The following is a 12,657-nucleotide window of genomic DNA, read 5'->3' as shown; positions in this document are numbered from 1 at the left end:
TGGGCCAACAAGATGTGAGCCGGCATAAGAAGTTAAAGTTCCGTACAGCGTGGTTACTCATAACCTGTTAGGCTGTAGTTTTAACTACCATTCGTCAAGATAAGTCAAAGACTCACGCCCTTTGGCTTGGATGTTTTTCGTACTATCACAGGTACTGCAGACATGTTGGTGCGGGTGCTTGCTGATTTAAAGTGTGCTAATGTTTAATCTCTTCGTAAAATGCAAAAAGAACTTTTAGAGAGAGTATTCTCCGACAATTTTGCCTTCTGAAAATTTTTATTCCTTGGTTGGCAAAAGTCTGCATCGGAATTCAAGTGCATATTATACATTCCAGGTGAGGCAAGGTGTAAAGATGGAGGAATTTTTGCTTTGAGGTGAGAAGCTTGTTTTTTTACTCTCCAACACACCTTAACGAAAAGCTAGTTGTTGAGGGAGAGCTTTTTCACAACAGACTATTACAACAGATTTAGGTAGCTATAGTCAAAGAATGAAGAAAAACTAGTCGAGAATAAAGCCAAGTTCTAACATACATTTTGTTGAGGATTTTAAGAAAGCCCGGTGTTTGAGGTCGTCAAACTTTTAGCATGCTTTAAAACTTCATTAATCAATCACTCCAAACTAAAAGCCCATGGTTTTTGGATGTATTCTTAATCTTCTACGCGGGAAAGCTCATTTCAAAATATTATGTAGCCCAGTTAGATAAGCTTTCTTCGAGGATTTAGTTTCTCTTAAACGAAAACGTTTAAAAGAAAGTTAAACGAAAAACGAAACAAAGAAATGAGCAAATTCCCAAGATCCTTAGGAGGATTTCCTAAAATTATTTTTTAAAGTTTCCCAACATCAACTCTTTACATTCTGACTACCTATAAGAAACTCTACAAACAAAAAATATTTACGTATTGTAGTATAGGAAAGCCTTACACATAGCGTCGTTTTAATTCATCCTAAAATATTGATTTTAAAAACACTTGTGCACTTTATTTCATTGTTGCTTGAAAAATTTTAAAAACTCATAGATTGCACAAAAAAAATATCTGCTTTGTCCAAACTAAGCTCCATGCTTCAATAACAACAGCTTCCAGAAGTTTATATCAGGAGAACACAACCACAACAGGTTTCCGCAAGAAAACAGTAGAAAATTTTAAATGCAGTAATATGAGCAATGACAAATCCAGTGTAATAAAAATGTCCTGACCGCCAAAGCTGTAACGGAATGGTAAACAAATATATCACACTACTGCACGTGTGATTTAATAAAAAATTTCGGTTAGGTTTTTCTATTTGTTTCTGTGAGTACCCTGTATCCCTCACAGAATGTCATAGCTAATCTCAATTCCCGAAAAAAATTCAAAATTATTTATAATAAAGATATACGTTAAATCAAATACAATACCTTAAATGACAAATTAACCGCGTCGTGTTCAATCAGCGCCCCTGTCAAATAAGCGCCACGGGTTAGGGAAAAATTTGTAAATAAGCGCCCATGGTCTGAATTCCTATGTAACCAACACTAATATTGCTTGAAAAGTGAGGATCCTGAGAGTTGACCCACAGCATTATAGAAAGAGATAGAGGTTAAAAAACTTAAAACATTATGATAAAAATCATGCTGTTCAATTGCATTATATTCTTGATTGTAGTTTATTATTCTTACAAAGAAACTTCAACATAAGAAAAAACTTCCAATACTCTCAATGCTATTCTCTGACATCTATATAAAATTCGGCAAAACAAAATTAATATAAAATCTACGCTTTTTACAGTTTTGCTTTGATAAGGAAATGTTCTACAAGTTATAAGATACCATACTTTTTATTTTTGCAAAAAATAAAAAAAAAGAAGCAAAAAAAAAGAGAAAAGAATTTATTGTCATTAATATCGTCAAAAAAGATTCTAAAAGTTTTCCTAACAGTAAGTCTTTGTGTTACGTTGTTTTCTTGTTCGTTATGGGTGTGGCTAAATTGTATACCTTTGCACCCTCTGAATAATCTCTACCCGGGACCCTTTCAATCTCTGGAGGGAACATGACCCTTTTGTCTGTGTAATAAGCATCTCTCTTGTATCCTCCATCAGCAACAGCATTAAATGTAAGATAAAATATGCGGCGTGCTTTATCTGTTTTATTTTTATCTGATCTATGAGGCGCGAAAGCATTAAAAAACATCACCGTTCCTGCATCACACTCAATGGGCTGCCATGTCATCTTTTCCACAAGACTGGGTTGAATGTTGCCACTTTCATCTTGTGGGATAACTCCTTCCTTGTGACGACCAGCAACTACATCTAGACATCCGTTTTCTATTGTCATGGGGTCGATTGCAATCATAGCTGTTATATGTAGGCGTTGATTAAAAGTAACGTAAGCCGGAGCATCTTGATGAGGAGGAAACGCCCCACCGTTTGGGAGTTTGTAGTTAACTTTCTCCTTGAACAGACAAGCCGGTTCATTGAATAAGTCAGAGATAGCATTGACCAGACGGGTTTCTATTAATGTTCTCATTCCGTCGTGATAAGGAAAAAAGTTCTCGGTGCGACACAACGTCTTTTTGCCATTGATTGTTTCATAATATGAAAACCATTTACCAGCAGTTTCTGGCCAGCCTTGGATCTCGTCTCCCCACTCCACTATGCGAGATTTTTCTGATGAATTTAGAAAATCTGTTAAGACTAGGAAGCCATCTCGATCGAACATGTCCACCTCATGACGCTCTAGCTCTCGTCGTTGGTAAGGCTGTTGTGCAGTTGTGGCTATTGAAGAATTAGAAGAATAAATGGTAGGTTCCAGGCACGTGGCTTACCTTATAAATGAAAGTATTTCATCAGAGTCGCAAACTTAGACACACACTTGTATATCTATCCCATAATAGACAACATTTGAAAAGAATAAAAGGGGAACTTGCCCTTAGTCTGCGAAATCGAAAGGTTCTGCTGTGTTAAAATATTTGGCAGAAAACTTTAAAAAGGATAAAACAACACTTTTGGTTTGAGGTTAAATAAATATATTAAAACACAGCTCGTGTTATAAAACTCATTTTGACAAGTTTTAAGTAATGAGTTGTTTGCTGTTACTTCCACAAGTTTGTGGTAAAGTTCGAAACTCTTTTCTGAGAATGCATCATACTATTTCATTACAACAATTGCAGCTTTTAAAAACGATTTGATTGCTAAATTTAGATTTTAATACATTATAGATAATTACCTGATGAGAAGCATCTACTCACGCTGCTAATTCGATTTCCATGTGAGATTTCTTTGATGTATCCTAAAATATAACAAAATAGGTCATTGTATCAGCAGCTGAAAAAGTAAAAACTGCAAGCTGGTTGGAAAGAAACTATGATAATTGAATTCTGATATGTATGATTTTATTTTGTTCACTTCAACTTGTTTTCGTTTTTTTATGTAAAAGAACCGAAACATTATGTTTTATTCATGCAGCCAATTATCTATCCCATTCAGTAGACAAAAGCTGTCGAAATCCAGTTCTTTTAATTTGTGTATTCTAGATTGCGCTTATTTATTTTGGTGTCTCCACATGCAGTAAGTCAGGGCCCAAGATTTTCAAATTTCATTAGAAGCTTCTGCATTTCAACATTACGCCTTTTAATTCTTATTGAGTGTTTTTACAAAATATTTCTACAGGAAATTATTTTGGATGACATTTTCTTGATAGGTGGACACTATTTCTGAAAAAAAATCTCTCCAAAGTTGAAACTTTCAGGCACATTTTGAAACTGTCAAGTCTCTGTGTTGGTTACTACAAGTAAATTATAGGACCGATTGAATAAACGTCTTGAGGAGTTTTTAATATATTATTAACATTTTTTATATTACTAAACAATACTTTTCCTAATTCTCAGAATATATTTTGGAGCCTAAACTGATGCCTTTTCTTACATCATTACCAATACCAGATTTTGGGATTTAGGCCTCTTTTTGTCACTTATCCTATTTTTCTCCTTTTTATGTTTTTTCATGAATTCAATAGAATGACCTGAAGTACCTTTTTATATTTATAGTTGATCTATGCAACAAATTTTCCTAAGTTTCAAAATAATTTGCTAAATTTGCTCGTTTTTCTAAGTTTTTCCCAGATAGCTAGCCATCGTCTTTGGTAACATTATCCATTTTTTTCTTTATTGACATTTTTAAAAACATAAATAAGATAAAATATACAGTAGTGGAATTATGAATGCTATACCTTTTGCAAGGAGAAATCCCCTTCTAGCTAGCGCCATAACTGCTGGTGGTAAGGCTGAAAAATAAATAAAACTTTCCTTACAAATTCACAAAGAAGTTTTGAAGTTAAAACATTTCTATTCCTATCTTTCATGCATAAATGTATGAATTAGATTTTTGCCATTCAATTTATCAAAATATACAACATGTGTAAATCTATAGAAACTTGTACATTATTGATTTTTTTTAATGAAATGAATTCGTAAAAATATTTTTGATAAAACCGTTCTATTTATCTGATACTATCTTAGCAGTTCTAGATTTAAGTCTAGAATGATTCATAAACGATTCAACATTGAGGATTGATAAGGAGCGAAATAAATTTTCACGACTTTGTGACGTTTCGACAATAAGAAAGTGAACTATTTGCGAAAAAAAAATCATCGAGAAAACTTTCACTATAAGTTAAAAACACCATTATAAGTAAAAACCGTAAAAGAGAAGCGTTACTTTTCTATATTTGTAATTCTGTTAAGCACTCCTCTTATCGCTTTGACCCGAAAAAAAGAATCCACTGATTACACTAATTACATTCAATAGTTATGCTAATTTGGGAAAATTTGTGTACCCATATGACAGGGACTTATATGAACAGCCCGCATGAAGGAGAAAAACTTTTGCAAACATATTTCTGTTGTGAACTATGAATAAATACAAGAAACAGGCTCACTCTAAAGAAAAAAAATCGAGATTTGAATTTAATTTTGAAAAAAACGTGTACTCTAACTCTGCCGAAGTTCTTTAATTTCATGTGGATATTATGTAATACTAGTCGTTAGCTCGTGGAAAATCCACGGGTTCGCCTGTCCTTTTTATACCGCATTGCGTGGTTCTCGCTATTGCGCAGCTAAGCTACCATTTTGCGTGAGAGACAGACGGACGGACGGACGGACAGACGTATACGGGCATTATAATATAGATACTATAGCAGTATACTAAAAGTGAATTATTCTTAAATTCATTTCTCTTCTTAAGCAGTTTGCAGCCTCGATGTTCTTATAAATTATGTTATTACAACTAAAATCGTAACTCTATAGTAACTGCATGTAGAACAAACTGTAGCTGCCTACCTGTTTCTTTTAATAAGAAAAAGCGATATAAGAACTTCATTTCTGGCATAGCAGCGTTTTAGAGGTCGCATGATAAACGCCCTTTTATCACTTTTGCATGATACGATCAGCCAGACATAAACATTTCGGACAACGACTCAAGTAAAAAACCATGATAATCAACTCAGTGCATATTTGTTGTAATTTAGCAGCAATAAGAAAGACATTGTAAAATAAAAGTCATTAAATTTGTTTTTCCGAAAATACTTTTAACTTATCTGGACTAGACAAACGTGCGTAAAACAATGTACAAAAAGAATGCGGTGTCGTGCATCCAATGTAGCTACATGTGCACCTTTTGTCGTCTTTTTGCAACATGTGTTGGCAATTATCTGTTACAAAGGGTAAAAAAAGACTCTTTATTACATACAATTTAATATCCTACTGAAAAAACATTTTTCGTAAAGTTTCAGAGGTTCAGTTCGATGAGGGAGATTTTAACTTTATAAACCATTAACGACCCAAACATTGCATACGGCACTATACGCCCCTATCGGCCCCTAACAATCGCTACCGTTTAAGTTATTCTAACATTCTAATTAATTTGTTTTAGACATCGCCTGTGTTTTAGACATCACAAGTCATGCGGGTATGCAACTTGCATTAATATTCAAAAATAAAAAGTAATTTAGTAAAAATTTTTATAGGCAAACTTTTAACAATATCCTAAGGACAATGTTTGCTCGTGCACATCTGATCTCTCATGGATTGTAACAGGGATAATAAATTTTAGCACAAGTATAGTGCAGGCTATAAAAAATATATACAGTAATAAAATAAATATTGTTATTATGAAATGACGTCATAATTAGAACCGTAAGTACCATTTATATTTTTACAAATCTGGTCTGTAAAATACTTATGCCACACAATTAAAAGGAAAGCACTGATAAAAGAGTTATATTTAAGCAGGAAGTTACAGCACACGTCAAGTTCGACTTTTATTTATTAAATAAGTTTCGCATGATTGACGAATGGTCTTTGTCTCGACGATCTAATCAAGCTTCGGACAAAAACTTTTTAAGAGGCTGTTCATGTGAAAGGTGACCTACCCATGAGCTAGGCTGGCATACTTAGCCGAAACATCGCCAAAAACAAAATGGTTTTGGTGTAGTATGACTTCTGCACTTGATATTTTGTTTACATGTTTTTAGAGGAAACACGCATGTATTCTCGCACGCAAGAAATCTGTACTCCCAGTATTAAAAATTCAAGCCAACTCTATCTTAAAGGACTTTGATCAACTTTAAAATGTTTTGTACACAGGAATGGCTTTTGTTTTGATAGTTTGTAGTTCTAGTTATACCTACTTAGATTTTCTGCACACGTTGCGAAAGAAAATGACCTACCGTGGCGAATTGAGCAGTTAAAAAGGAGTGTTTGCAGACTTCATCAATTTCTAAAGCGAGCTCGTAACTCTCCCCCGTTGAGTATTATCTGATTACATTGTTTACACAAGATAAACTATTATAGCTTATCAACTTTAAAATTCTTTACATTCTTTTATATTAGTAACTGCAGTTTCCTTAAACAGGAACACAATTTTTTTAAAGCTTGCAAAGCTTGTTCATAAATCGTGCATTATGAGGCAATTCGCAATTTTAATCAGAACATTTAACTAAAAGTTAATCTCATGTGTAACATCGAGTGAGATCAAAATACATAAATACGCTAATCTAGACCGATTATACAATTTGTCCGCTACGGCGTAAAGGCACAAGTAACTATTCCATTGCAGTCTGAAGTTTGATCAAATGAGCAAAAATATAAAACATGCTATAATATTTGGCGTAATGAATAATTACATTTTCTTACTTAGCTTTCTTAAAAACTGTGGGTATCTACTTCCGGTGCATCTATTTACCTTTGCAACGTGACCCTGTCTTCAATAATTACGCTAAATTTAAAAATATCCGAAATTTTAACTTGAAATAATCTTTTTACCTTTTCAAAGTCACTTCAACGTTGTAAACAATTTCAAAAGGGTAGATAAGCTGTGAAGAGTCGCGTGTAGAAGTTTTTGTATGTTTTTACTAGCTGCGTGCAAAGTCCAAAGGTTCATAAGATGTAATTAAAAAGCTGCAGATAAAGCAAATATTTATAGATGTGCACAAAAACTATTACGAAATACTTTCGATCCATTCATGTGTAGCAAAACCACAAACTTATTGATGTTAACCGCGTATTGTACACGATTATTTTTGCACAAAAAGAAAATAAAATTAGCTAAATATTATTATAACAAATTTATGTAAACAATACTGAAAAAGAAACTGAGCTTTATATTACTTCTATGAATTCCAGAACAAAAGGTGATACCTGCGGGATAATTTTCCGTGGGTTTTTCTAAGGAATAAAATTTCATGGGTATTTCCCAGGCTAAGGATTATTTATTTTAATAACCACTAACTACTTTCTGATTGCATAGGCAAATTGAGTAACATTGAAATAAACTTTGACCTGTTGATCGACATTACGTTTTACAAAATCGTACGACCGTTTCTTGTCGCCCCTTTTTTCTCATCTGCGAATCTTTTATACAGATATTTATTATAAGAATATTGAAGCTAGAAATGACTAAAATCCTTATCAAAAAAAAAAACTCTTATCAAACTGCATAATCTATCGGTCCTTTCAACAACGCCGGCTAAACCCTATTCGGTCCGGAGGGGGGGGATTCCGCCCCCCCTGACGGTTTTTTTTTAATAACTCCTGATTGCTTTGTTATATGGCTATGATACTTGCTGAGTTTCAACATTTATCTATTAGACACCTGCATGCTAATTTTTTAGGTCCCATACCTTTCAGAGGCTTTGATATTGGCCATTACTCGAAACTACCCCTAAAAATATCTTTGAAATCCTTATAATGGGAAAAATATAATAACTCCTGTTAGGATTATCCTTAGAACTTGAAACTTGCAACACAACTTTGTTTCATCAAGAAGAATCATTTGGAATAATTTAAACACGTGACTAATCCGATTTCCCGATTTTGTCAGATTTTACCTGAAAATCGGAAAAAACGGATTTTCGGGCAATTTTTGGCAATTTTTTATCCGATCCATGTAAAAACCGGAAGATATGTTAAATAACTTTTATTTAGCTTTCAGAAACTTTAAACAGAATGTAAAAATTCGCTCTAGAACAAAAGTAATTATATTTCAAGCAGATAGTGGCATTTTTAACAATTTTTAAGCTTCTGATGACGTCACAGAAAATGTGCTGACGCAAGCAAAATTTATTGGCGCTATTTTGTTCCTTTTATGACGTAATATAAGTGTGCCAAGTTTGATTTAATTTGAACAACCCTATGAAAAGTTATTGAGGGGGGGTGGAATCCGCCCCCCGGCCATAGTATGTTCGAAAAACCCCGGACCGAATAGGGTTAACTGACGTTAACTTATAAACAATTGCAAGGTTAGGGCCGGCGTTAAAAAGAAACACTGCTTACAAATGGTTGATTTATATAATTCTATAATGAAATTATATAAATCGGCTATTGTATAATTGCTTTGCTCTCATGAATGTCTTTTTATAATTTCCCACTGACGCCTTTTCTCGAAAATAACTCTTTTTTGTACATGAGCTGTCCGATCGAATGGAATATTTTCAGTTATGTATATTCAAAATGGAAGAAAATTTCACGAGAAGGAACTTTCGCTTTCTTTTCAATGTTCAACTAAAAGGTTATTCGCGCGAAATTTCCAATTTTTCAAACGCAAATTATTCCTGATACAGACAACTTTAACGAAGTAATTTTGCTTAAAAATTTGTTTTGGCAGGTCCCTGCGACTACATCCATCCATAAATAAAAGTCAACTTAACGAAGATCATCGTTTCATATAAAAAAATTACGAAAAGAAAATGCAAAAAAATATATATAGAAGTATGTTTGTGAATACGTAACTCTCCGGAAGTTACACTTTTCTCCTTTGTTGATATTTCAGGATAGCCTCTTAATAAAATCAATAATTTACCGAAAAGTTTTCATCACACGGTATTGCACTAAAACTATACTTATTCCTGTTCTCTGTCGAATAATCTCACTGGTCGTGTGACTGATGCTAATAAAAAAAATGTCATTATCCAGGCACAAGGATTGGGGAAAAATCATATTACAAAGTTTGCGGAGAAAAACCTAATGAGCCAAACCCCTGAACTCTTCACAACTAATCAAAAAGTTGAATTTGAAAACATTCGTAGTCAGAAAACAAAAGAAAAAAGCACACCCATCTTTGTAAAGTTCGAAATCTACGAGTGACTTACATGCTTGCGTACCACTGCTATCAAAAAATCGTGATATCAACCTCGGAGAATTACTCTCATAGACTAACCCGATATTCTGGGAGTTTGGCAACACCAGAAGGAAGTCTCTGTGAAACTGCAAAATCGAAGTTACTGCAATTTCTTGAAGGATCAGATGAGGTGTCACTTCAAAAGATCAATGCCAAAGTAGTTGCTGTTGGTGCGATGGCAATGTTTCAAATGCTGAAAACTCCATCTCAAACGTTCGGCGAATTGGCCTATCAAATTCTCAAAGCCGTTATGTACGTCACTGATTGATACAAAGCCAGTAGAATAGATTTCGTTGGGGACAGGTATTGTGATACAATTATCAATCAGTGGAAAGAGAAAAAAGATCTTCAAGCGGGGGACAAGCTATCATTATCCTTTAACCTAAGCAAAAAGTACCCAAACAATAAAAGAAATCTTCAGTATTGGATCGAATAAAGAAATCTTTTTTTGGCATTTTCGTGGATGAAATACAGATCCGATAAATTGAAGACCAAATATCTTTACGTCACTAATAAAAAGAAATGCTACAAGTTTCCTCCAACATCTTCACAAGATGGTAAAGTACTTTCATTGCAAGACCTATGCCGTGACCACAAAGAAGCAGATACCAGGATTGTGTCACAGTGTGTCCACGAATCACTACACTATGGGACTATCGTCATGAAAACACCTGACACGGACGTAGTTGTGAACTTAGTTAGAATGAAAAGCCCGATCCATGCTGATGTGTTTGTAGAAATTGGTGTTGCTGATAAACGAGGTATTTTAGACATGCAAGCGTTCGTATCTTCTTATTCGGAAAAAGTGGTTGATTGCATTAATGGATTTCACGCAATAACAGGTAACATTTGAATATACAATGCATGTACATATGATACATACCAGTTTTGTGGCCATTATTTTTCTCCTTGTTTTAAGGCTGTGATAGTACTAGTTGTTTTAATGGCAAGGGGAAATTGAAATGCTGGCAACACCTGGTCAATAATGAAAAATTTCAAGACAATATTAGGTGTATTAGTGACAGAGAAAATTTTAACACTACGGAAAATCAAGGAATATGTATGTTTTATACGGGAGTACGAAGAAAAAAGTAAACGAAGCACGTGTAAAGCTTTTCCAGCAAGGAAAGTTCTCTGAAGAATTGCTCCCACCAACTTTCGATGCCCTGCAAAAGCATATCAAGCGTGCTAACTACCAGGTTTTTGTTTGGAGAAGATTTCTTTACACGAATATTGGTAAAAATCATGGAAGATCGTATTGCAATGGATTGGAGGGAGGCTGTGCGATTAATATGTTGGAGGGACTGATCAGCTGTAGGTGTAGAAGTGGTTGTAAAAAGAGGACGTGCAAGTGTTTGAAGAATGAGCTGCAATGTACAACTATTTATAAATGCTTGAATTGCGAGACAGGAAAGACCGCAGAGAATGACGAAGAAGATAGTGAACAATGTGATACCGATGGTGAGGAGATGGGTGATGAGAATAAAAGCATGGACGAAGTCGACTTTTTGACGAAAAAGTGAGATATGGTTCGATTTTAAGCTCTCGATAGTTAAATGAAGTCGTTTTAAGTTGAGATTTATCACTTTTACCCTAACTTTACTGGTACTGCACGGAAAGCATAAAGAAAAACCATTCAATCTTGGGTTATCGATTCACACCCGATAAAATACGATGATTTTTATTTATCGCTTTTGTTTTGAAGATTATGAATATACTAATCATTTTGTTTGTTCTAGATTTTTATATATTATATTTAAATGTATAGTTGACGATGTCAATCGTAAGAAAAAGGTTTTAAAGCATGGAAATCACAAAATCGATAAAACACGATAATGCACGATAAACTAAATTTATATCGCTAATTTCTTGAAAACTGCAGTTTTACCAGCATGATAACATTTATTTTTGGAAATGGCACAATTATAAACCCTAATTCATGTCAAGAAACCTCTGCCTCTAGATATGGGGCATGAAATTTTTTTTAAGAGCTTTAAATGTCTCTCAGCTCACGCTTATTATTCTTATGTCTGAATCAACCACTGTGTGGTTAGTTAGATTTAAGTTGTAGTTACTTGTGTATAAAATTCAAATCAATTTTTTTTTAATAAATCTTTTTTCTATTAAGCAAAACTTGAGCCTAAAAAAAAGCACTTCAGTCTGATTTTGAAATTTCATATGCTTACAAAACAACATTTATTTAATTGTTGTAATCATTATATGTTTCAATCTTGTTATTTACCAAATATGAAACTTTTGGCACTTTTGTAAACAAAAATATTTCGAGTTTTGGATAATACTGTGTTGTTGTTAGGAAATTGAATTACTGAACAGAACAGAACAGATAGTTTTCTGTTGGTCATTTCCATTTCATTTGGCACATTCTAATGCAGAAAGAAAACAGGGTTTATGAATTTATTTTTGTTTCTTTAGCGCGCCTCCATCACATTCCTAGTCTTTTTATGGGTGCAGCCTTACTAGACTGACTCTACTAGTCCTTCCTAGACTGACTCTACTAGAAGTGATAAAGATGTAAAGATAATAATAAATAAAGTTATTTTCGTTTGAGGCAAGAATTAGAAAATAATTCTTATCTGATTAGGTAACTAACTTTCTACCTGTCTTTCTGCACGAAACGTAATACAGTGGAATCCCTCTAAAGCGGACACCATTGGTGCAAAAAAAAGTGTCCGCTTTAGAGGGATGTCCGCTTTATAGGAAGTTGACCAAAAAATTAGTTTTAGACCTAATTTTGACCAAAAAAGCTTTTTTTGTAGTACTGGCGGGTATCATGGGGTGACTTGCAACACTAGGGTAGACGGCAACATCAATAGATTTAGCTTATCGAGCAAAGAACCCAAGTTGGCTGTGTAAAGTAAGTTTAGCAGCTCAAATTTGTCGGTGTTGCAACCAACCTTTAAGTGTTGCTAAGGTTATAAACTAAGAAACCAAGTTATATTACGAAGATATATTTCATTTATTCTATAGGTCTTTCAATACACGTTTTTCTCC

At 33.9% G+C, this 12,657-nt stretch overlaps 1 protein-coding gene across 3 annotated transcripts; it reads right to left on the bottom strand.

Annotated features, from left to right (window-relative positions):
• Nucleotides 1-1,598: 1,598 nt before the first annotated feature.
• On the bottom strand, nt 1,599-7,390 carry LOC130647361 (2-aminoethylphosphonate dioxygenase-like). Of its 3 annotated transcripts, none has more exons than XM_057453193.1 (4): nt 7,293-7,390; nt 4,202-4,255; nt 3,200-3,262; nt 1,599-2,748 (listed from the first exon to the last, which is right to left on the bottom strand). In XM_057453193.1, exons 2-4 carry the CDS (start codon nt 4,236-4,238, stop codon nt 1,925-1,927), a joined length of 924 nt encoding a protein of 307 aa, XP_057309176.1. In that variant the 5' UTR covers nt 4,239-4,255; nt 7,293-7,390; the 3' UTR covers nt 1,599-1,924. The 3 variants fall into 3 exon arrangements, with proteins under 3 accessions (XP_057309176.1, XP_057309175.1, XP_057309174.1); XM_057453192.1 differs by lacking the exon at nt 7,293-7,390 and adding an exon at nt 6,401-6,425; XM_057453191.1 differs by lacking the exon at nt 7,293-7,390 and adding an exon at nt 5,310-5,373.
• Between the last annotated feature and the right edge of the window lie 5,267 nt (nt 7,391-12,657).

This window comes from Hydractinia symbiolongicarpus, chromosome 6, assembly GCF_029227915.1.
Source record: "Hydractinia symbiolongicarpus strain clone_291-10 chromosome 6, HSymV2.1, whole genome shotgun sequence".
NCBI classification, from domain to species: domain Eukaryota; kingdom Metazoa; phylum Cnidaria; class Hydrozoa; order Anthoathecata; family Hydractiniidae; genus Hydractinia; species Hydractinia symbiolongicarpus.
Note: the sequence above shows the minus strand (reverse complement) of the source record. Positions and strands in the feature narration are given on the sequence as shown.